Consider the following 24,437-nt stretch of genomic DNA (forward strand, 5'->3'; position numbering starts at 1 on the left):
TGACCTGACCCCCCCCCCCCACCCCCACCTACCCACCCTCCCAGCTCACCTGTCTCCACCCCCACCCCCCTCCCCAACACTCCCCCACACTCCCCCCCCGCTTCTTCAGTCAGTACCTTAGTGCTACCCCCCCCACCCATGCCACCCCACCAGCTCCCCTGTCTGCCTCTGCCCCCCCTCGCATACAAAACACACACATATGAATACACAGATACACACACACACATATTATGAATCAGAGCCCTCGGGTGTTGATGGTCTCTAGGTTGCTCCTTGCACCTGTTTATGGGGCCAGTAAAAGTAGGCAGGGCCCGGGGGGGGGGGGGGTGGTGGTGGTGGCAATTGCTAGCTGGTTAAAGTCAACCTCCACACAGCCTCATTCTAGTGCTACGGACGCCGCTAACGCTAATGGACTAGTTAGAACGCGACACCGAGTGACATGGCTGGTATGGAGGATCTCAAATGCAGCGGACGCAAGCGAGAGGGACGGCACAGGTCAGCCTGGCTACTATGTACTGGTTAGGCTCAGGGTCATAGGTCAGCCTGGCTACTATGTACTGGTTAGGCTCAGGGTCATAGGTCAGCCTGGCTACTATGTACTGGTTAGGCTCAGGGTCATAGGTCAGCCTGGCTACTATGTACTGGTCAGGGTCAGGGTCACAGGTCAGCCTGGCTACTAGATGCTACTACTGCTACTAGTCTGGGTTAGGATTAGGGTCAGGGTTAGGGTCAGGGTTAAGGATAGGATTAGCGTTAGCGTTAGGGTCAGGGTTAGGGGTTGTGAGGAGGACCAAAGCATTAGAACGTGTCACAAATGTGTTTAGGTTTTTCTGTATTGTAATTGGTGGTCTGGGCCTGATTACCTAGAAACACCACAAACCATTTCATAGGTTGAAACTGTTACCTGTTATAAACTGTTACCACTGAATCTGGTACCACTGAATCAAAACCATTAGGAACATTTCCTGTTATGAGTAATCAAGTATGATCAGAGGTGAATATCATCAATGATATTCAACAATGCTGTGCTGTCCATTGTTGGTTATGATGAAGAGAAATGCTCCAAGGTGTTGGTTGAAGTGGTTAGGGTTGGTTGAAGTACTTAGGGTTAGGGTTGGTTGAAGTGGTGTTATTGGTAAAACATTAGGCTATGGTTCCAGTCAGCAATAAGGAAACAGGTATTAATTGTATTAAGTGACTCTTTTAGGGAGGGTTCGAGTTATAAGCTGAGCTTTGTGGGGGTCTCCAAAATAACAGTGCGAAATGTTCTCATGCACGCGCGCGAATCATGCCCACACAGCGTTGGGACTTAAAGTTTTAATTAGCCATAGGCTACTCATTTCGCCACATCAACACCACCAGATGAAACAACAGCTATAAGTGATAGTCACGGGTATCTCGGCCAATAATTTTGTTGTTTTTGCTATACAGTCCATTCACTTTCCCTGTTAGCACGACACATTGTCCACATTTCCAGTGACATCGCACCTGACATAAATAATCATGTATGCTCGTCTATGAATTGTGCTTTCATCTAATGTTATGCTACTACGGGAATCAAGTGATTTGACATTAGAAATTAATTTGTTTCATCTCTTGTGCAATGTGCTACAATCTGGGCACATGAATGATCGGATCGGTGAGCAGGAGCCAACTGTCGCGCCATTCATCTCATTACGTTTCATAATTGGATTCAGTTTTGTATAAGGCATCCTTTCTTTAGCGACAGTATAGGCTGCCCTGAACGAACTAGCTAGCTGTCTCCTTATACATACTGGAGGTGAGTTCTGCTACTTTCTTTGGAAGCACTTGCTTTTGTTTGAGCTCTGCTATTTCAACAGTTTCAGTTCAACGTTAGGTGTCATAACAGGGCAGCTGAATTCAAGTTTGGTTTCTTGGATGAAAACACGAAACTTTCCAGGCTTGTCGACTCGGTCGGCAGCAGTGGCCTTTTTTTGGGCGGCATGATAGCTAGCTACTGAATATTTTCTTCTCAATAATCGTGTTTTCACGTTTGCAAGCTCTCAACGATCATATTCTGCTGCTGCACAATATTCTACTGCGCCCCATAGTGTCTTGGTGGTAAAGTGCAGGCAGTCAAAGGCCTACTGTCATTCACAGGAGATTAATGCTGGTGCGCGTAGTTCTTTTGGAAAACGTGTTTATTTTAGAATATTTATCATATACATTTTTGATCAAATAATGGTTGTGGTAATGTATTATTAGCGACCCCCACAGATGTATGATTTTACTGCTTTCATGGGAGCTCAGACCTTCCTTATGGGAGCTCAGCTCCCATTGGCTCCCACATAACTCGAACCCTGCTTAGGTCATGTTCTCACATGAAAGTCCGAATCAGGACCCGGAGCAAGTGGATGAGTTTGCAACATTGTTGCATAAATTATTTCTCTGATTTGCGTTCTCACAGCCCTTTATGTAAACGAAGTAACATACGCAATCGAAGCAACAGACGTGGTAGTTGATTGGTCAGAAAAATTGAGAATTGCCCGTTCGTCCTGCTCTTATCCAGATCAACACGCGTGCGTTGTTGTTTTCCTATGGACTGCCTCGGGCAGCGTTCTCACCAAAAGCGAAGCGAAGCAAAGTGATGGATGCGTCGTTTCTAATCGGAGCGAAACCACCCTTTTCAAGCGGAGCATGCGTTGGTTCTTTGCTCCGGGAGTTACTTCGAATGTGCATTCTCACAGCTCCAAACGACGCAGAGCAAAGCACATTTTATCCTAAACTCTGTGAAGCAAATGTTCTAGTGATAACACACCTTATTGTTTTCTTGGAAGTGCATCTAGAATTAGTTTCACCAACATGCTGTGGTGATAGTTACACACTCAGTCATCTCTGATAGTTACACACTCAGTCAACTCTGATAGTTACACACTCAGTCAACTCTGATAGTTACACACTCAGTCATCTCTGATAGTTACACACTCAGTCATCTCTGATAGTTACACACTCAGTCAACTCTGATAGTTACACACTCAGTCAACTCTGATAGTTACATACTCAGTCATCTCTGATAGTTACACACTCAGTCAACTCTGATAGTTACACACTCAGTCATCTCTGATAGTTACACACTCAGTCAACTCTGATAGTTACACACTCAGTCAACTCTGATAGTTACACACTCAGTCATCTCTGATAGTTACACACTCAGTCATCTCTGATAGTTACACACTCAGTCATCTCTGATAGTTACACACACAGTCATCTCTGATAGTTACACACTCAGTCATCTCTGATAGTTACACACTCAGTCATCTCTGATAGTTACACACTCAGTCAACTCTGATAGTTACACACTCAGTCATCTCTGATAGTTACACACTCAGTCATCTCTGATAGTTACACACTCAGTCATCTCTGATAGTTACACACTCAGTCATCTCTGATAGTTACACACTCAGTCAACTCTGATAGTTACACACTCAGTCAACTCTGATAGTTACATACTCAGTCATCTCTGATAGTTACACACTCAGTCAACTCTGATAGTTACACACTCAATCATCTCTGATAGTTACACACTCAGTCAACTCTGATAGTTACACACTCAGTCATCTCTGATAGTTACATACTCAGTCATCTCTGATAGTTACATACTCAGTCAACTCTGATAGTTACATACTCAGTCATCTCTGATAGTTACATACTCAGTCAACTCTGATAGTTACACACTCAGTCATCTCTGATAGTTACACACTCAGTCAACTCTGATAGTTACACACACAGTCATCTCTGATAGTTACATACTCAGTCATCTCTGATAGTTACATACTCAGTCAACTCTGATAGTTACACACTCAGTCATCTCTGATAGTTACACACTCAGTCAACTCTGATAGTTACACACACAGTCATCTCTGATAGTTACATACTCAGTCATCTCTGATAGTTACATACTCAGTCAACTCTGATAGTTACACATGTTACAAGGGGGGTCAGCGAAGAGGACTCCCCATCGCCTCTACTGGTCAAAGAGCGACAGTGCTCCAGCCCTGGACTAATTATCTGATGAGTGTCACCTGTGAGTGTTTGTCTGTGTATATAGGTGTGTCCCAGTTCCCTGTTCCCTTGTTCGTCGATCACTTGTGTTACCCCGTTTGGAATGCTTCAGTATCCTGTGTATGTATTACCACTTCACGTATCCGTTACTCGGAACGTGCTTGAGCCTTGACTTTGTTTGAAACCTTGTACCTCCTTTGGAGCCCTTTGCTCAAACTTTAGTTTCCGTGTACGTTATTATTGACCTCAGTTCATTAGTTATTATTGCATACGTGCTGAGCCCTACTGCTCCCCTTTTTGTTGTTCCGTCTGATAGTTTATGTTTGTACCTGCGAACTATACGTCTCAGTAAAGAGAGTCTTTATTTTAGTATATCTCCGTGTCTTTGTTTACTTACACCGCACCTGGACCCGACACTATTGTATACTTACAGAACCTTTAGAGATACGTAACATACACACACAGTCAACTCTGATAGTTACACACACAGTCATCTCTGATATTTACACACTCAGTCATCTCTGATAGTTACATACTCAGTCAACTCTGATAGTTACACACTCAGTCATCTCTGATAGTTACACACTCAGTCATCTCTGATAGTTACATACTCAGTCATCTCTGATAGTTACACACTCAGTCAACTCTGATAGTTACACACTCAGTCATCTCTGATAGTTACACACACAGTCATCTCTGATTCAACAGCGGGTATATGACCATAGAGACACATAATAAGGAACTAAATGATTTTGTCAGACTGACAATGACATCGCTGTTTTGAAGCATAGAGGTTGTTGGGTTAGGGTTAGATTTGAAGCATCTACAGGTTGTTGTTTGATGATGATGATGATGATGATGATAATATCTTATTGACCTATGAGTAAGTGTACAACAAAGTGTATGTCTGATAATGCAATCAATATCACCAGGGAGGGCCAGGGCGTTCTACAAGCTGTCTGTCTGCCTGCCTGTCTGTCTGTCTATCTGTCTGTCTGCCTGTCTATCTGTCTGTCTGTGACTGCCTGCCTGCCTGCCTGCCTGCCTGCCTGCCTGTCTGTCTGTCTGTCTGTCTGTCTGTCTGTCTGTCTGTCTGTCTGTCTTGTATACAAACATATTGTTACTGGCCAGGGCCAGGTCGTTCTACAAACTGTCTGCCTGCCTGCTTGTTTGCCTGTCTGTCTGTCTGTCTGTCTGTCCAGGGAGGGCCAGGGCCAGAGCGTTCTACAAGCTCAGTCACAATGGCAGTGTTGTGGGTTTGGACGTCTATGTGCATGATGGTGAAGATGACAGATGACAGACTCAGTCTACCATGTCTAGAGGGATCCTGTGGTCTAGAGGGATCCTGTGGTCTAGAGGGATCCTGTGGTCTAGAGGGATCCTGTGGTCTAGAGGAATAGTTAGGGTTAGTTTAGGGGGATGGGCTGGTCTGGTGTATAGGGTTAGGGTTAGGCTGGTCTGGTGTATAGGGTTAGGGCTGGTCTGGTGTATAGGGTTAGGGTTAGGGCTGGTCTGGTGTATAGGGTTAGGCTGGTCTGGTGTATAGGGTTAGGGTGGTCTGGTGTATAGGGTTAGGGTGGTCTGGTGTATAGGGTTAGGGTTAGGGTTAGGGCTGGTCTGGTGTATAGGGTTAGGGCTGGTCTGGTGTATAGGGTTAGGGCTGGACTGGTGTATAGGGTTAGGGTTAGGCTGGTCTGGTGTATAGGGTTAGGGTTAGGCTGGTCTGGTGTATAGGGTTAGGGTTAGGGCTGGTCTGGTGTATAGGGTTAGGGTTAGGGCTGGTCTGGTGTATAGGGTTAGGGTTAGGGTGGTCTGGTGTATAGGGTTAGGCTGGTCTGGTGTATAGGGTTAGGGTTAGGGCTGGTCTGGTGTATAGGGTTAGGGTTAGGGTGGTCTGGTGTATAGGGTTAGGGTTAGGCTGGTCTGGTGTATAGGGTTAGGGTGGTCTGGTGTATAGGGTTAGGGTTAGGGCTGGTCTGGTGTATAAGGAGCCTCTGGTTGACTGGAGCTCACAGTGACCTGGTATCAGTCCTGCCTCTACAGTTTACACAGACCTGATTAATGATGAGGTTTATGTCTTAATAACTGTGACAGGAAGGGTTGGTTGTGCAAGGTAGGTGGTCCACAGGTAGGGTGGTGACCCGAACCCTAGACGGTTGTTCAATGCATCGCATTTCTTCAACCTCTAACTAATGATTGACTTTTTATTAAAGAAAAAAGTATGTACTATAAAGAAATGTTACAGAAACTTTTGAACCCTCATGAACAATAGACTGGGCAGTTTTTCTGTGTCTGATCACATGACTAGTGGATAGTGTACATAGCCTTTATTTATGTAAACCAGCTCCTTCCCTTCTTTTTTTTTTTTTTTAAAGTGTTTTTTTTTCTTTCCTAACACCAGGGGAGCCACCCCTCCTAAATTTCGTTGTTTGGTACCTGTACTGTAGCAATGACAATAAAGACCATTCATTCATTCATTCATGACAGCCCCGACCAGCTAAACCTCTTCATTGCTTGGCTACGTGACAGTTTCCTTGTCGATTCCCGAATGTCTATTGAATAGAGGACAATAAAGTATGTACTATAAAGTATATTATGTTATGTAAACCTTTAATTAAGCAATATCACACGAGAGGGAGTGTGTTATACTGATTATCAGCACGGCTGTGATTCGGTCGTAGGTACGAGGCCGCAGGCCGAGTACCGAATACGATCACAGCCGTGCTGATATTCAGTATAACAGCACGACCTCAAGTGTGATATTGCTTTTATACAACAGTTCTACAGCGCGATTTATTAGTTAACAGTAATAAGCGACAACAGATTATGATTTGTTTGTTTATTTAATCATAAAAATAAACAAAAAATAGTTCCGCAACTGAACTTTAAATGGACGGTTGCCTAGTAACGTGAACACAAACATGTAGTCTAATTAACGGTCATTTAGTAGAACATCTGTGCGGTGGAGTGATACATATAGTTAAAAGTCCCAGTGCTGTTATACTGTATATCAGCACTCATGGAATGCCTCTCGTCCAATCAAATTACTTGGTCGGAACTAACTGTTGTATAAACTGTCACGAACAATAGAGGATTATAAGAGTACAATAGAGGTAGCTCTTGCTTTCGTCTCACATTGCACAGTTTAAATATCCTGCGCTAACAAAGCGCTTTCACAGACCCACCAATACAGGACCAGTTCTGCGTTCGTTCATCTTAAATCAGATGATGCTGTCGTGATCCACTTTATTTCTCAAAAATGGACTAGTAAAAACGTACACGATGTCATCATGATCTCTTTTTTTTAATAAACATAGAATAACAAAGAGAGCACATTACTCTAGCGATAGCAAACTGATCCTGATTAATAAACTGACGAGTATGAACATCACTACTGCGTGCTGCTGATCCTGGTGATTATGAATATGAACATCATAACTACATATCTGTGTTTACACACACAATATGATAATACGACAATTTGCGGGATGTGCTTTACTCCTGATAAGAGTTTCAGAGTCTGGGGTGATGGTAGACAGAGCTACTCTCAGAGTGTGAGGTGATGGTACACAGAGCTACTCCCAGATCATGCTCAGTGTCCAACCTGTTCTTCTGCTTTGACTTGAGCTGGACCAAAGTTGAGAAGCCACATTCCCACAGATAGGTAACAGATAGGCAGTGCTGAACGGTAGGAGGATTTTGACTGCATGAGTGGCGAAGGACGGATGCTGTCCCATCACATCTGAATGTCCTTTTACATTTACATTTTTGGCATTTACCAGACGCCTTATTCCAAAGCGACTTACAATCGATACATTTGACTAAGCGAGTGAATCATCAATTCACCAGTTGTAGCAGGAAGAGTGATCTAGCTCAGGCCCGGGGCCGTTGGCAGTCTCCGTGATAGAAGAAGAAGGAAAGAAAGAACAATTTTCTTTTTTTTAATAGACACTAATAGACACTGGAGCAAGGGGAGCAGTAGAAGTCTTAGGAGGCATAGTATTGGGGAAAAGCAGGTGTCTTAGGAGACACAGTGCTGGGGGGTAGTAATGTCTCAGGAGGAGCAGTTAAGGTGTAGTCTGAAGAGATGGGTCTTCAGTCTCAGACGGAAGATGGGTAGTGACTGCAGTTCTGACAGCCGTGGGCAGTTTTTCTGCTGATCGTCTTCATTGCTTGGCTACGTGACAGTTTCCTTGTCGATTCCCGTATCACTATTGAATAGAGGACAATAAAGTACGTACTATAAAGTAATATGTTATGTAAACCTTTAAACTGTCACGAACAATAGAGGATTATAAGAGTACAATAGAGGTAGCTAGCTCTTGCTTTCGTCTCACACTGCACAGTTTAAATATCCTGCGCTAACAAAGCGCTTTCACAGACCCACCAACACAGGACCAGTTCTGCCTTCGTTCGTCTTAAATCAGATGAATTCTCCTGTTTTGGTGATGGCTGAAAAAAAAGCTATGATAAACCTGCTCTCCTAGCCTCGAGGCTGAGTACACTCCCGGCTGCTCAGTATGCTGTCTGTCATCGCTGTGTGTAATTAGTAGTCGGTTATTACAACCTGTTCCATGTAAACACCAGGCCCGCACAGCTGTGTGAGACTGAAAGGTGACATGTCTCAGTGTATCTGAGGTCCAGGTATGTGTTTTAACAGGCAACATAAACAGGCCCTCAAAACCCACCTCTTCAAGCTTGCCTTCACCAGTTAACCCTCTCCCCCTCTCCCCCTCCCCTTAAGGTAGTGTCCCCAGCACTACCTTAATTAGGCCCCTATACTTTCTTTTATTTATTTTTTGTTTCTTTTTATTATTACTTGATCATTAATCGATCTTTTCAGTTTGTAAAGCGTCTTTGAGTGTCTAGAAAAGCGCTATATAAATCTAATATCTTATTATTATTATTATCATGTGACATGTCACATTTTACCTGAGGTCCAGGTAGGTGACATGTCTCAGTGTACCTGAGGTCCAGGTGAGGCAGCGTGTAAACAAGGAAGAGCCTCTCTGTCATTTCTGTCAGCTGGTCAGCTGTAGGTGAAGTATCTGAATACACAGGTACGATCTGTTAGACTGTTCTGGAGCCTACTGGTGCGGGACCTGAGGCTCCCTGTACTTCCTGAGTCTCTTAGATGGTAGGGGGTCAAACAGACCCGTGGTTGTGGGGTCAAACAGACCTGAGGATCCTGTACTTCCTGAGTCTCTTAGATGGTAGGGGGGGTCAAACAGACCCGTGGTTGTGGGGTCAAACAGACCTGAGGATCCTGTACTTCCTGAGTCTCTTAGATGGTAGGGGGGGTCAAACAGACCCGTGGTTGTGGGGTCAAACAGACCTGAGAATCCTGTACTTCCTGAGTCTCTTAGATGGTAGGGGGGTCAAACAGACCTGTGTTTGGGGGTCAAACAGACCCGAGGATCCTGTACTTCCTGAGTCTCTTACTTAGATGGTAGGGGGTCAAACAGACCCGTGGTTGTGGGGTCAAACAGACCTGAGGATCCTGTACTTCCTGAGTCTCTTAGATGGTAGGGGGGGTCAAACAGACCCGTGGTTGTGGGGTCAAACAGACCTGAGAATCCTGTACTTCCTGAGTCTCTTAGATGGTAGGGGGGTCAAACAGACCTGTGTTTGGGGGTCAAACAGACCCGAGGATCCTGTACTTCCTGAGTCTCTTACTTAGATGGTAGGGGGTCAAACAGACCCGTGGTTGTGGGGTCAAACAGACCTGAGGATCCTGTACTTCCTGAGTCTCTTAGATGGTAGGAGGGGGGTCAAACAGACCCGTGGTTGTGGGGTCTAACAGATCTGTGGTTGTGGTGTCAAACAGACCCGAGGATCCTGTACTCCCTGAGCCTGAGTCTCTTACTTAGATGGTAGAGGGGTCAAACAGACCCGTGGTTGGAGGTGTTACAGTGTTATGAATCTCCCCACAGGGACACCTGGGACCCGTTCCAGCTGAGCCCCCCCGGGGCGGAGAAGGAGCAGAAGAGGCGATGCTTCCAGCTGCTGCAGCACCTGGTGGCCGTCATAGTGGGTCTGCTGGTGCTGACCAGTGCTGTCATCAGCAAGGTGAGACACCTGGCACCTGTTACCTGTCACCTGTCACCCCGCCCCCCCCCCCCCCCCCCCCCGGCCCGGCCCGGCTGTGTCTCAGGAGGTAGAGGCTGGTGGAGGTAGAGGCTGGTTGGAGGTAGAGGCTGTGTCTCAGGAGGTAGAGGCTGTGTCTCAGGAGGCAGAGGCTGGTGGAGGTAGAGGCTGTGTCTCAGGAGGCAGAGGCTGGTGGAGGTAGAGGCTGTGTCTCAGGAGGTAGAGGCTGTGTCTCAGGAGGTAGAGGCTGGTGGAGGTAGAGGCTGTGTCTCAGGAGGTAGAGGCTGGTGGAGGTAGAGGCTGTGTCTCAGGAGGTAGAGGCTGTGTCTCAGGAGGTAGAGGCTGGTGGAGGTAGAGGCTGTGTCTCAGGAGGTAGAGGCTGGTGGAGGTAGAGGCTGTGTCTCAGGAGGCAGAGGCTGGTGGAGGTAGAGGCTGTGTCTCAGGAGGTAGAGGCTGGTTGGAGGTAGAGGCTGTGTCTCAGGAGGTAGAGGCTGGTTGGAGGTAGAGGCTGTGTCTCAGGAGGTAGAGGCTGGTGGAGGTAGAGGCTGTGTCTCAGGAGGTAGAGGCTGGTGGAGGTAGAGGCTGTGTCTCAGGAGGTAGAGGCTGGTAGAGGTAGAGGCTGTGTCTCAGGAGGTAGAGCCGGCCTCTAATGATCGCAAGGTCAGCGGTTTTGGTGGTTCGGCGGTTTGAACCCCGGCTAGCCACGTGTCGAGGTGTCCTTGGGCAAGACACTGAACCCCAAATTGCTCCCAATGAGCGGGCCGGCACCTAGACTCTTCGACGTGTAGCCAGCCGGGGCTCGAACCGCAGATCTGCCAACCTTGCGATCATTAGACGGCGGCTCTACCTCCTGCGCCACAGCCGCCCCTATCGGAGGGTTAACCCTAACCCCATGGTGGGCCTGAGGAATGGAGGAGTCACCACTAAGGTGGTTTGAACTGAGCGCTACATAGCAGTCCATTGGACCCACACTCCCTTGGGCCTGGTCACATTCCTCTCTGGGTGCTGATAGGCTTGTCGCCGTGGCTACCAGCGGATCGGCAGTATTTATGGCAGGGCCGCAACCCGCGACCTTTGAACTCTCCTATCTGCTGTTCCCTCTCTGACACACACACACACGCACACACACACACACACGCACACACAACAAGAACATGTCCTCTACCAGCCTCTAATAGTCTCTAACAACCTCTAACATCCTCTAACAGCCTCTTACAGTCTCTAACATCCTCTAATAGCCTCTAACATCCTCTAACAGCCTCTAACAGTCTCTAACAGTCTCTAAAAGTCTCTAACAGTCTCTAAAAGTCTCTAACAGTCTCTAACAGCTTCTAACAGCCTCTAACAGTCTCTAACAGCTTCTAATATCCTCTAACAGCCTCTAACAGTCTCTAACAGCTTCTAATAGCCTCTAACAGTCTCTAACAGCCTCTAACAGTCTCTAACAGTCTCTAACAGTCTCTAATAGCCTCTAACAACTTCTAACAGTCTCTAACAGCCTCTAACAGTCTCTAACAACTTCTAACAGTCTCTAACAGCCTCTAACATCCTCTAACAGCCTCTAACAGCCTCTAACAGCCTCTAACAACCTCTAACATCCTCTAACAGCCTCTTACAGTCTCTAACATCCTCTAATAGCCTCTAACATCCTCTAACAGCCTCTAACAGTCTCTAACAGTCTCTAAAAGTCTCTAACAGCCTCTAACAGTCTCTAACAGTCTCTAACAGACTCTAACAGCCTCTAACAGCCTCTAACAGCCTCTAACAGTCTCTAACAGTCTCTAACAGACTCTAACAGCCTCTAACAGCCTCTTACAGCCTCTAACAGTCTCTAACAGTCTCTAACAGCCTCTAACAGTCTCTAACAGCCTCTAACAGTCTCTAACAGTCTCTAACAGACTCTAACAGTCTCTAACAGCCTCTAACAGCCTCTAACAGTCTCTAACAGCCTCTAACAGTGTCTAACAGTCTCTAACAGTCTCTAACAGCCTCTAACAGCTTCGAACAGCCTCTAACAGCCTCTAATAGCCTTTAACAGCCTCTAACAGACTCTAACAGTCTCTAACAGCCTCTAACAGTGTCTAACAGTCTCTAACAGTCTCTAACAGCCTCTAATAGCCTCTAATAGCCTTTAACAGTCTCTAACAGCCTCTAACAGTCTCCAACAGCCTCTAACAGGCTCTAACAGTCTCTAACATCCTATAATAGCCTTTAACAGTCTCTAACAGCCTCTAACAGTCTCTAACAGCCTCTAACAGCCTCTAACCTGGGTACGAACACTTTGCTCGGCTGCCCTCGAACAGGCGGTACAGGACCATGTTCGCAAGGACAAACAGACTGAAGCTCAGCTTCTACCCCAGGGCCATCCAGGCCCTGAACACAGCAAAGACCTAGGTTCTGGGCCCTGGACAGTCTGGACGGATTGATGGCAGCTGCTGGATTGAAAATCAGGTGTAGTGCTGAGGCACAAATGTGTACATTTCAAGCCTGCAAACTGCGACACTTTAAATGAATGTGCAATAACACTATGTGCAATATGACAACCCTAGGGTACATAAGGTTGCAGAGAATAGGAAATGTTAGAATAGGTATAGCATAGCATAGAGTACAGCACAGTGTTTTATTTGTACAGTATAGTATAGTGGATAGTGTACATAGCCTTTATTTATGTAAACCAGCTCCTTTCCCTTCTTGTTTTTTTTCTTTTTTTTTCTTCTTTTTTTTCTTTCCTAGCACCAGGGGAGCCCCCCCTCCCAAATTTCGTTGTTTGGTACCTGTACTATATCAATGACAATAAAGACCATTCATTCATAACAGTGTCTAACAGTCTCTAACAGCCTCTAACAGCCTCTAACAGTCTCTAACAGCCTCTAACAGCTTCTAACAGCCTCTAACAGCCTCTAACAGTCTCTAACAGTCTCTAACAGCCTCTAACAGTCTCTAACAGCTTCTAACAGCCTCTAACAGCCTCTAACAGTCTCTAACAGCCTCTAACAGTCTCTAACAACTTCTAACAGTCTCTAACAGCCTCTTACAGTCTCTAACATCCTCTAATAGCCTCTAACATCCTCTAACAGCCTCTAACAGTCTCTAACAGTCTCTAACAGCCTCTAACAGTGTCTAACAGTCTCTAACAGTCTCTAACAGCCTCTAACAGCTTCGAACAGCCTCTAACAGCCTCTAATAGCCTTTAACAGCCTCTAACAGACTCTAACAGTCTCTAACAGCCTCTAACAGTGTCTAACAGTCTCTAACAGTCTCTAACAGCCTCTAATAGCCTCTAATAGCCTTTAACAGTCTCTAACAGCCTCTAACAGTCTCCAACAGCCTCTAACAGGCTCTAACAGTCTCTAACATCCTATAATAGCCTTTAACAGTCTCTAACAGCCTCTAACAGTCTCTAACAGCCTCTAACAGCCTCTAACCTGGGTACGAACACTTTGCTCGGCTGCCCTCGAACAGGCGGTACAGGACCATGTTCGCAAGGACAAACAGACTGAAGCTCAGCTTCTACCCCAGGGCCATCCAGGCCCTGAACACAGCAAAGACCTAGGTTCTGGGCCCTGGACAGTCTGGACGGATTGATGGCAGCTGCTGGATTGAAAATCAGGTGTAGTGCTGAGGCACAAATGTGTACATTTCAAGCCTGCAAACTGCGACACTTTAAATGAATGTGCAATAACACTATGTGCAATATGACAACCCTAGGGTACATAAGGTTGCAGAGAATAGGAAATGTTAGAATAGGTATAGCATAGCATAGAGTACAGCACAGTGTTTTATTTGTACAGTATAGTATAGTGGATAGTGTACATAGCCTTTATTTATGTAAACCAGCTCCTTTCCCTTCTTGTTTTTTTTCTTTTTTTTTCTTCTTTTTTTTCTTTCCTAGCACCAGGGGAGCCCCCCCTCCCAAATTTCGTTGTTTGGTACCTGTACTATATCAATGACAATAAAGACCATTCATTCATAACAGTGTCTAACAGTCTCTAACAGCCTCTAACAGCCTCTAACAGTCTCTAACAGCCTCTAACAGCTTCTAACAGCCTCTAACAGCCTCTAACAGTCTCTAACAGTCTCTAACAGCCTCTAACAGTCTCTAACAGCTTCTAACAGCCTCTAACAGCCTCTAACAGTCTCTAACAGCCTCTAACAGTCTCTAACAACTTCTAACAGTCTCTAACAGCCTCTTACAGTCTCTAACATCCTCTAATAGCCTCTAACATCCTCTAACAGCCTCTAACAGTCTCTAACAGTCTCTAACAGTCTCTAAAAGTATCTAACAGTCTCTAACAGCCTCTAACAGTCTCTAAAAGTCTCTAACAGTCTCTAACAGCTTCTAACAGCCTCTAACAGTCTCTAACAGCTTCTAATATCCTCTAACAGCCTCTAACAGTCTCTAACAGCTTCTAATAGCCTCTAACAGTCTCTAACAGCCTCTAACAGTCTCTAACAGTCTCTAACAGTCTCTAATAGCCTCTAACAGTCTCTAACAGCTTCTAATAGCCTCTAACAGTCTCTAACAGCCTCTAACATCCTCTAACGACCTCTAACATCCTCTAACAGTCTCTAACAGCCTCTTACAGCCTCTAACAGTCTCTAACAGTCTCTAACAGGCTCTAGCAGTCTCTAACATCCTCTAACATCCTCTAACAGCCTCTAACAGCCTTTAACAGCCTCTAACAGCCTCTAACAGTCTCTAACAGGCTCTAGCAGTCTCTAACATCCTCTAACATCCTCTAACAGCCTCTAACAGCCTTTAACAGCCTCTAACAGTCTCTAACAGTCTCTAACACCCTCTAACAGCTTCTAATAGCCTCTAAAAATCTAACCGAAATCAAATTGGATTGAATTCAATGTGTTGATTGTTTGAGCGATTGATGGATTGTTTGATTGATTTATTGATTGACTTGATTGATTGATGGTGTTTCTGCCCCAATCAGGGGTCTCTGCTGGTGCTGTCGACCCTGGGCAGCCCCTCCTCCATGCGTACGGGGCAGCAGAGGCAGTTCTACATGCTGCTGCTCGCCCTCAGCCTCGCCGTGCCCAACCTGCTGGTCTTCCTCAAGTCCCTCTGGAAATGTGCCTTCAAGAGCTTCATCCCCCCCAACATGAGGACCATGGGCATGGTGAGTTATAACACGTTCATAACACATTTAAAACACGGTGACAACACGAGAAGATATGGTGAGTTATAACACATTTATAACACGGTGACAACATGAGAAGTTATGGTGAGTTATAACACATTTATAACACAGTGACAACATGAGAAGTTACGGTGAGTTATAACACATTTATAACACGGTGACAACATGAGAAGTTATGGAGAGTTATAACACGTTCATAACACATTTATAACACAGTGACAACATGAGAAGTTATGGTGAGTTATAACACATTTATAACACAGTGACAACATGAGAAGTTACGGTGAGTTATAACACATTTATAACACGGTGACAACATGAGAACCACGGGCATGGTGAGTTTGTTGCGTGCGTTCCGGATATGTGTGGTTGAGGGCCTGGTGTTAATAACATGTTTATAACATTGCAGATGTGTGTGGTTGAGGGCCTGGTGTCTCTGGGGACCTCTATCCTGGTCCTGGTCGTCATGCCGCAGTTCGACATCCTGACCAACCTCTTCATCTCTGGGGGGGTGTGCATCCTGTCCTCCCTGCTGCAGGTACTGTCTGTCTGTCTGTCTGTCTGTCTGTCTGTCTATCTATCTGTCTGTCGACATGTCTACCTGTCTGTCTGTCTGTCTATCTATCTGTCTGTCGACCTGTCTACCTGTCTGTCTGTCTATCTGTCTGTCTGTCTGTCTGTCTGTCTATCTATCTGTCTGTCGACATGTCTACCTGTCTGTCTGTCTGTCTATCTATCTGTCTGTCGACCTGTCTACCTGTCTGTCTGTCTATCTGTCTGTCTGTCTGTCTGTCTGTCTATCTATCTATCTATCTATCTGTCTGTCGACCTGTCTACCTGTCTGTCTATCTGTCTGTCTGTCTATCTGTCTGTCGACCTGTCTACCTGTCTACCTGTCTGTCTGTCTGTCTATCTATCTGTCTGTCGACCTGTCTACCTGTCTATCTGTCTGTCTGTCTATCTGTCTGTCGACCTGTCTACCTGTCTGTCTGTCTATCTATCTGTCTGTCTGTCTGTCTGTCTGTCTATCTATCTATCTGTCTGTCTCTCTATCTACCTGTCTGTTTGTCTGTTTGTCTCTCTATCTACCTGCTGTCTCTCTGTCTGTCTCTCTATCTATCTGTGTCTCTGTCTGTTTGTCTCTCTATCTACCTGTCTATCTATCTGTGTCTCTGTCTGTCTGTCTGTCTCTCTATCTATCTACCTGTCTGTCTCTCTATCTACCTGTCTACCTGTCTGTCTCTCTATCTACCTGTCTGTCTGTCTGACCGCCCTGTCCTCCGTCCTGTAGGTGGTGCTGCGTCTGCAGAGGAAGCCGTGGCAGATCGTGTTCCCTGTGTGTTCTCTGGTTCTGGTTCTGACGGGCTACTGCCTGCTGGCCGTCGACTACTACGTCCGACAGACCTCCTTCGTGGACTACCAGCACGGGGCCAATCAGATGGAGCCTTACTACTACGTGGGGCTGGGGGTGTTCGCCTCGCTGCTGGTGTCTCTGAACTGGTGTGTAGCGGCTTCAAACTATTAGTAACCACCGTCCAGGCAAGGCAGGGGTTTTGACCCACATCCAAATCTTCAAACAAACAAAGTCGTATATATCCAGGCCAGGTAGAATTGCGACAAAAGTATGGATTTATTCTCCTTTAAAGGTACACATAAAATTCACAGTTCCAACTGCATCTTTAGAGAACGAAAATCACAAAAAAACTAAATATCATTCCAATACTGGCTCACTACTATAGTGTCCTTCTTTGAGTTCTTTCCTTGAGGTCAAACAACTGTTCCCTTCCCAGGCCTGCCTGCCAGGACTCCTCCCTGCTAGCCTCACTTCCTGCCACTGCTAGCCTCACTTCCTGCCACTGCTAGCCTCACTTCCTGCCACTGCTAGCCTCACTTCCTGCCACTGCTAGCCTCACTTCCTGCCACTTAAACAACTTCCCTGACACAGTTCTGACCAATGGGCTCCAGCGGGGAGCCTTCATACCACATCATATTCTAATAGTTAATCTAATCTATCTATCTATCTATCTATCTATCTATCTATCTCTCTATCTCTCTCTCTATCTATCTATCTATCTCTCTATCTCTCTATATATCTATATATCTATCTATCTCTCTATCTCTCTATCTATCTTTCTATCTTTCTACTTATCTATCTATTTATCTCTCTATCTCTCTATCTCTCTATCTCTCTATCTATCTCTCTATCTCTCTCTCTCTCTATCTACATATCTACCTATCTATCTATCTACCTATCTATCTATCTATCTATCTCTCTATCTCTCTCTCTATCTCTAGGTGGGAGAACCCCCTGCAGGCCTCTAACAACATGGCCGACACGCTGGAGGAGCTGGAGGGCTTCAAGGACTTTGTCTTCATCATCACCAGCGTCCTGCGCACCGCCGTCATCGCCGGCGTCTACTTCCTGTACTACTGCGTCATCGTGGAGGAGAAGCGGAGGATCGTCTGGAATGGTGTGTGTGTGTGTGTGTGTGTCTGTGTGTGTGTGTGTGTGTGTGTGTGTGTGTGGTGTGTGTGTGTGTGTGTGTGTGTGTGTGTGTGTGTGTGTGTGTGTGTGTGTGTGTGTGTGTGTGTGTGTGTGTGTGTGTGGTGTTGTTGACACCAGCCACAAGGAGGTACTGATTGTAGAAGTAGGCTGCCCCTTTGACCTGTACATGGACCAGACTTTCCAGGACAAGTATATCAAATACCAACCACTACTTAGTACGATAACCAGCTTTGGGTACAAGTGTAAATTCAGTATACTTGTATTTGGAAGTCTGGGCCATGTATATAAATGCACCATGAGGGGTCTGAGAATTGCTGCAATGACTAAAAGAAAGGCCAAACAGGTTGCCAAATTTTGCTCTGTCTCGGCTATTATTGGCAGCTTGGCCGTGTGGAGAAGGAGGTGTTATGTGTACCCTTGAGTGTTCAGTGCTGCTTAGCCCCGAAATATTTGATTCCCTGTTTGTGTAATATGATTTGTGGAACCAAATAAAGTATTCAAAATGTGGATAGTGTGGATATTGTAGTACACATAAAACAACTTTATGTGTATTTTGAAAGAGTCAGAAATCACTCGTTCATACGTGTATTATCCTCCCCTCCTCCCCCCCTCCCTCCCCCCCTCTCCTCCCTCCCCTCCCCTCCCTCCAGACTTCACCCTGGGAGAGAAGCAGGCGGACACCTTGCAGATCGGCCTGTCCGTGTTCTTCCTGCAGGCCTTCTTCTCGGCGGCCTGCCATTGGTTCGGCGTGGTGGCGTGTAAGATCCACTCCGTGAGGATGAGCTTCGCCGTGCCGGTGTGTCTGACCGGGCCCGTCGTGCTGCTGGTGGGCCTGGTCCTGTTCCTGACCCAGGGGGGCCAGGTGAAGAGGCTGGACATGGACGACTGGGCCAACACCACGGAGTTCTGCTCCGGCCTGATGGCTGCCGGACCCAAGGCCAACACCAGCGTGGTGCTGGAGGTCACCAGGAGCATCTGCAGGTAGACCCTCTACTCACCTGGCTGGCTGGCTGGCTGGCTGGATGGCTGGATAGCTGGATAGCTGGCTGACTGGATAGCTGGCTGTCTGGCTAGCTGGCTGGCTGACTGGCTGGCTGGCTGGCTGTCTGGCTGTCTGGCTGTCTGGCTAGCTAGCTGGCTGGCTGACTGGCTGGCTGTCTGGCTGGCTGTCTGGCTGGCTGGCTGTCTGGCTAGCTAGCTGTCTGGCTGGCTGTCTGGCTGTCTGGCTGGCTGTCTGGCTGTCTGGCTAGCTATCTGGCTAGCTGGCTGTCTGTCTGTCTGTCTGGCTAGCTAGCTGGCTGTCTGGCTGTCTGGCTGTCTGGCTGTCTGGCTGGCTGGCTGTCTGGCTGTCTGGCTGTCTGGCTGGCTGTCTGGCTGTCTGGCTAGCTATCTGGCTAGCTGGCTGTCAGTCTGGCTGTCTGTCTGTCTGGCTGGCTAGCTAGCTGGCTGTCTGTCTGTCTGTCTGTCTGGCTGGCTAGCTGGCTGGCTGGCTAGATGGCTGTCTAGCTGTCTGGCTATCTGGCTGTCTGGCTGTCTGGCTGTCTGGCTGTCTGTCTGGCTGTCTGGCTGTCTGTCTGGCTGTCTGTCTGTCTGTCTGTCTGGCTAGCTAGCTGGCTGTCTGGCTAGCTGGCTGTCTGTCTGGCTGTCTGGCTGTCTGGCTGTCTGGCTAGCTGTCTGGCTGGCTGTCTGGCTGGCTGTCTGGCTGTCTGGCTAGCTGTCTGGCTGGCTGGCTGTCTGGCTGGCTGTCTGGCTGTCTGGCTGGCTGTCTGGCTGGCTGTCTGGCTGGCTGTCTGGCTGGCTGTCTGGCTGGCTGTCTGGCTGGCTGTCTGTCTGGCTGTCTGTCTAGCTAGCTGGCTGTCTGGCTAGCTGGCTGTCTGGCTGGCTGTCTGGCTGTCTGGCTGTCTGGCTGTCTGGCTAGCTGTCTGGCTGGCTGTCTGGCTGTCTGGCTGTCTGGCTAGCTGTCTGTCTGGCTGTCTGGCTGGCTGTCTGGCTGTCAGGGTTCCCACAGGTCCTTGAAATCCTTGAAAGGTTCTGAATTTGAGAGAAAAAAATCAAGGTCTTAAAAGTTTTTGAAAATAGACATGGGTCATTGAAAATGCTTGAATTTCTATGTATATAAGTTTATATATATATATAAACTATGCCGTGTTGGGTCCTTGAATTTGAGGGAATTGAGTCTTGAAAGTCCTTGAAAGGTGCTTGAATTTGATGTTTCAGAAGGTGTGGGAACCCTGGTCTGTCGGTCTGTCTGTCTGTCTGTCCCCACGACGTCTCTGAACAGCCCTTACCTGACCTGACGTTCTCAATGCTCCGTCTGTCTGTCTGTCTGTCTGTCCGTCCCCAGGACGTCCCTGAACAGCCATTACCTGACCTGGCCGTTCTCTCTGCTGGCCCTGGAGGGAGCGTGCATGTGGCTGGGTCTGGTCACGTGTACCTACTACGTCTGGAAGTTCAAGGTCCAGAGAATCGAACGTACGTCGCAGCTGTTCGTCCGGCGGCTGTACGAGTCGGCGTTCATCGACCTGTCTCTCCTCCTCAACACCAAGATGAGGGTCATACGCTCACACCACCAGGAGAGGCGAGTCCCTCCTCCTCCTCCTCTCCTCTCCTCTCCTCTTCTCTTCACCTCCTCTCCTCTTCTCTTCTCCTCCTCTTGTTCTATTCTCTCTCCTCCCCTCCTCTCCTCTCCTCTCCTCTCTCCTCTCTCCTCCTCTCCTCCTCTCCTCCCCTCTCCCCTCCTCTCCTCTCCACTCCTCTCCCCTCCTCTCCTCTCCACGCCTCTCCACTCCACTCCTCTCCCCTCCTCTCCTCTCCACGCCTCTTCTCTTCTCTCCTCTCCTCTCCTCTCCTCTCCTCTCCTCTCCTCTCCATTCCACTACCCTCCTCTCCTCTGCTCTCTACTCCTCTCCTCCTCTCCTCTGTAACATGTTCTCTCCATCTTAGTGCCACTAACGAGGATGACCTGGAGAACTGTGTGATCTACCTGTGTGCCACCATGTGGCATGAAACCTACGACGAGATGCTGAAGATCCTGACGTCCATGTTCAGGTAGAACACGCCTGTCACACGCTAACAACATCCATGTTCAGGTAGAACACGCCTGCCACACGTATACGACGGTGTCATTCATACAGAATATAGAATACTGCACAGTTCAGTAATACTTGTGGGTATTTATGTGTGTGTGTGTGTGTGTTCTCATGTGTGGGTTTTTGCATGCGTGTGTGTGTGTGTGTTTGTGCTTGCGTGCGTGTGTCTGTGCGTCCGTGTGTGTGTGTGTCTGTGTGTCCGTGTCTGTGCGTCCGTGTGTGTGTGTATGTACGTACGTGTGTGTGTGTGTGTACGTCCGTGTGTGTGTGTGTATGTACGTGTTTGTGCGTCCGTGTGTGTGGTCGATGTGCCAGGTTGGACCGTTACCGCGGCGACCCCAAGGAGGAGCACACGGACGTGTTTGACTTTGAGTGTCACATCTACATGGACGACGCCTTCCTGCTGGAGAAGGACACGGGGAAGAGACTGGTCAACGACTACGTCAACGACCTCATACAGGTGGTCATAGAGGTGTACAGGTACTAACCCTAACCCTGACCCCTGACCCTGACCTCATCCAGGTGGTCATAGAGGTGTACAGGTACTAACCCTGACCCTAACCCTAACCCTGACCCTGACCTCATACAGGTGGTCATAGAGGTGTACAGGTACTAACCCTGACCCTAACCCTGACCCCTGACCCTGACCTCATACAGGTGGTCATAGAGGTGTACAGGTATTAACCCTAACCCTGACCCCTGACCCCTGACCCTGACCTCATACAGGTGGTCATAGAGGTGTACAGGTACTAACCCTGACCCTTGACCCCTGACCCTGACCTCATACAGGTGGTCATAGAGGTGTACAGGTATTAACCCTAAGCCCTGACCCTAACCATGACCCCTGACCCTAACCATGACCCCTGACTCCTGACCCCTGACCTCATACAGGTGGTCATAGAGGTGTACAGGTACGCTCTGACCTTAACCCTAACCCTGACCCTGACCCTCACAGGGGTCATAGGGGTCAGTGTAAGGACAGTCTCCAGCCCTGTGGTGGTGTTGACTGGCTGTCTCTCTCTCCCTCTATCTCTCTCTTTCTATCTCTCTCTCTCTCCCTCTACCTCTCTCTCTACCTCTCCCTCTATCTCTCTCTATCCCTCTATCTCTCTCTCTCTCCCTCTACCTCTTTCTATCTCTCTCTCTCTCTCTCTTCCTCTTCCTCCCTCTATCTCTCTCTCTCCCTCTCCCTCCATCTCTCTCTCTACCTCTCCCTCTACCTCTCCCTCTATCTCTCTCTCTATCCCTCTCTCTCTCTCCCTCTCTCTTTCTCTCTCTCTCTCTCTCTCTCTCTCTCTCTCCCTCTCTCCCAGGGTGTTCACCAACAAGGAGCCAGACGACGTGTCCATCCTGGAGTGTCCCTACGGCGGCCGGCTGATGTTCGTGATGCCGGAGGGCAACATGCTGTACATCCATCTGAAGGACAAGGCTCTGATCAGGAACAAGAAGAGATGGTCCCAGGTACGCCTCCCTCTACACCTCCCTCTCTACACCTCCCTCTACACCTCCCTCTCTACACCTCCCTCCCTCTCTCTCTCTCTCTCTCTAAATCAAATCAAATCAAATTTTATTTGTATAGCGCATTTCTTACAAGATGCAACTCAATGCGCTTCACACAATGAAAATGTTCAGTCAATCAGTCAATCAATCAATCAATACTGACAGAGCCGCGAGCAGGCAAAAGTAAAAACCTGTACACTATGTAGCCAGGAAAAATTCCCTTGCAGCCCTCTACCAATAGAGCGACTACTAGCCAGTTTGCCTACCAGTACCCAGCGGAGGGCCCCCACACTACACCTCCCTCTACACCTCCTTCTCTCTCTCTCTCCCTCTACACCTCCCTCTCTCTCTCTACACCTCCCTCTACACCTCCCTCTCTCTCTACACCTCCCTCTACACCTCCCTCTCTCCCTCCCTCCCTCTACACCTCCCTCTCTCTCTCTCTACACCTCCCTCTCTCTCTCTCTACACCTCCCTCTACACCTCCCTCTCTCCCTCCCTCCCTCTACACCTCCCTCTCTCTCTCTACACCTCCCTCTCTCTCTCTCTCTACACCTCCCTCTCTCTCTACACCTCCCTCTCTCCCTCCCTCCCTCTACACCTCCCTCTCTCTCTCTCTACACCTCCCTCTCTCTCCCTCTCTACACCTCCCTCTCTCTCTACACCTCCCTCCCTCTCCCTCTACACCTCCCTCTCTCTCTCTCTACACCTTCCTCTCTCTCCCTCTCTACACCTCCCTCTCTCTCTCTCTACACCTTCCTCCCTCTCTCTCTACACCTCCCTCCCTCCCTCTCTCTACACCTCCCTCTCTCTCTCTCTACACCTCCCTCTCTCTCTACACCTCCCTCCCTCTCTCTACACCTCCCTCTCTCTCTACACCTCCCTCCCTCTCTCTCTCTCTCGACACCTCCCTCTCTCTCTCTCTCTACACCTCCCTCTCTCTCTCTCTCTCTCTACACCTCCCTCCCTCTCTCTCTCTACACCTCCCTCCCTCTCTCTCTACACCTCCCTCCCTCTCTCTACACCTCCCTCTCTCCCTCTACACCTCCCTCTCTCTCTACACCTCCCTCTCTCTCTCTACACCTCCCTCTCTCTCTCTACACCTCCCTCCCTCTCTCTCTCTACACCTCCCTCTCTCTCTTTCTACACCTCCCTCCCTCCCTCTCTCTACACCTCCCTCCCTCTCTCTACACCTCCCTCTCTCTCTCTCTACACCTCCCTCTCTCTCTCTACACCTCCCTCCCTCTCTCTCTCTACACCTCCCTCTCTCTCTTTCTACACCTCCCTCCCTCCCTCTCTCTACACCTCCCTCCCTCTCTCTACACCTCCCTCCCTCTCTCTACACCTCCCTCCCTCTCTCTCTCTATACCTCCCTCCCTCTCTCTACACCTCCCTCCCTCTCTCTACACCTCCCTCCCTCTCTCTACACCTCCCTCCCTCTCTCTAGCCCTCCCTCCCTCTCTCTACACCTCCCTCTCTCTCTCTCTACACCTCCCTCCCTCTCTCTCTCTACACCTCCCTCCCTCTCTCTCTCTACACCTCCCTCCCTCTCTCTAGCCCTCCCTCCCTCTCTCTCTACACCTCCCTCCCTCTCTACACCTCCCTCCCTCTCTCTACACCTCCCTCCCTCTCTCTCTCTACACCTCCCTCTCTCTAGCCCTCCCTCCCTCTCTCTATACCTCCCTCTCTCTCTCTACATCTCCCTCTCTCTCTCTCTCTCTCTTTCTCTCTCTCTCTACTGCTCTCTCTCTCTCTCTCTCTCTCTCTCTCTACTGCTCTCTCTCTCTCAGTTGTTTTACAGGTGTCATCTATTCAGACTCACTGGTCGCACTTCCTTATTGCTCAGTAAAACATGGACCAGGTGATCATGTGACCTTTATACACCTGAACCTACCAACCAGGTGTGAGGTGATCACATGACCTGAACCTACCAACCAGGTGTGAGGTGATCACATGACCTGAACCTACCAACCAGGTGCCAGGTGATGTGTCATGTGACCTGTGTGTGTGTGTGTGTGTGTGTGTGTGTGTGTGTGTGTGTGTGTGTGTGTATGTGTGTGTGTGTGTGTCTGTGTTCCAGAT

At 48.1% G+C, this 24,437-nt stretch overlaps 1 protein-coding gene across 1 annotated transcript in view; it reads left to right on the forward strand.

The window, feature by feature from the left end:
- Positions 1-448: 448 nt before the first annotated feature.
- chs1 (chitin synthase 1) overlaps positions 449-24,437 on the forward strand; it is a gene marked incomplete at both ends in the record, with an annotated part of 36,722 nt that continues 12,733 nt past the window's right edge. Inside the window, 12 exons of the mRNA XM_080529516.1 lie at positions 449-495; positions 9,957-10,092; positions 15,054-15,239; positions 15,670-15,798; positions 16,552-16,760; positions 17,556-17,731; positions 18,417-18,747; positions 20,111-20,348; positions 20,723-20,814; positions 21,171-21,335; positions 22,169-22,316; positions 24,436-24,437. The exon at positions 24,436-24,437 is cut by the window's right edge and continues 64 nt beyond it. Coding sequence (XP_080385642.1) covers positions 449-495; positions 9,957-10,092; positions 15,054-15,239; positions 15,670-15,798; positions 16,552-16,760; positions 17,556-17,731; positions 18,417-18,747; positions 20,111-20,348; positions 20,723-20,814; positions 21,171-21,335; positions 22,169-22,316; positions 24,436-24,437 — 1,859 coding nt within the window. The remainder of the gene's footprint in view (positions 496-9,956; positions 10,093-15,053; positions 15,240-15,669; positions 15,799-16,551; positions 16,761-17,555; positions 17,732-18,416; positions 18,748-20,110; positions 20,349-20,722; positions 20,815-21,170; positions 21,336-22,168; positions 22,317-24,435) is intronic.

Source organism: Nansenia antarctica, assembly GCF_963989245.1.
Source record: "Nansenia antarctica genome assembly, chromosome: 1".
Lineage (NCBI taxonomy): Eukaryota > Metazoa > Chordata > Actinopteri > Argentiniformes > Microstomatidae > Nansenia > Nansenia antarctica.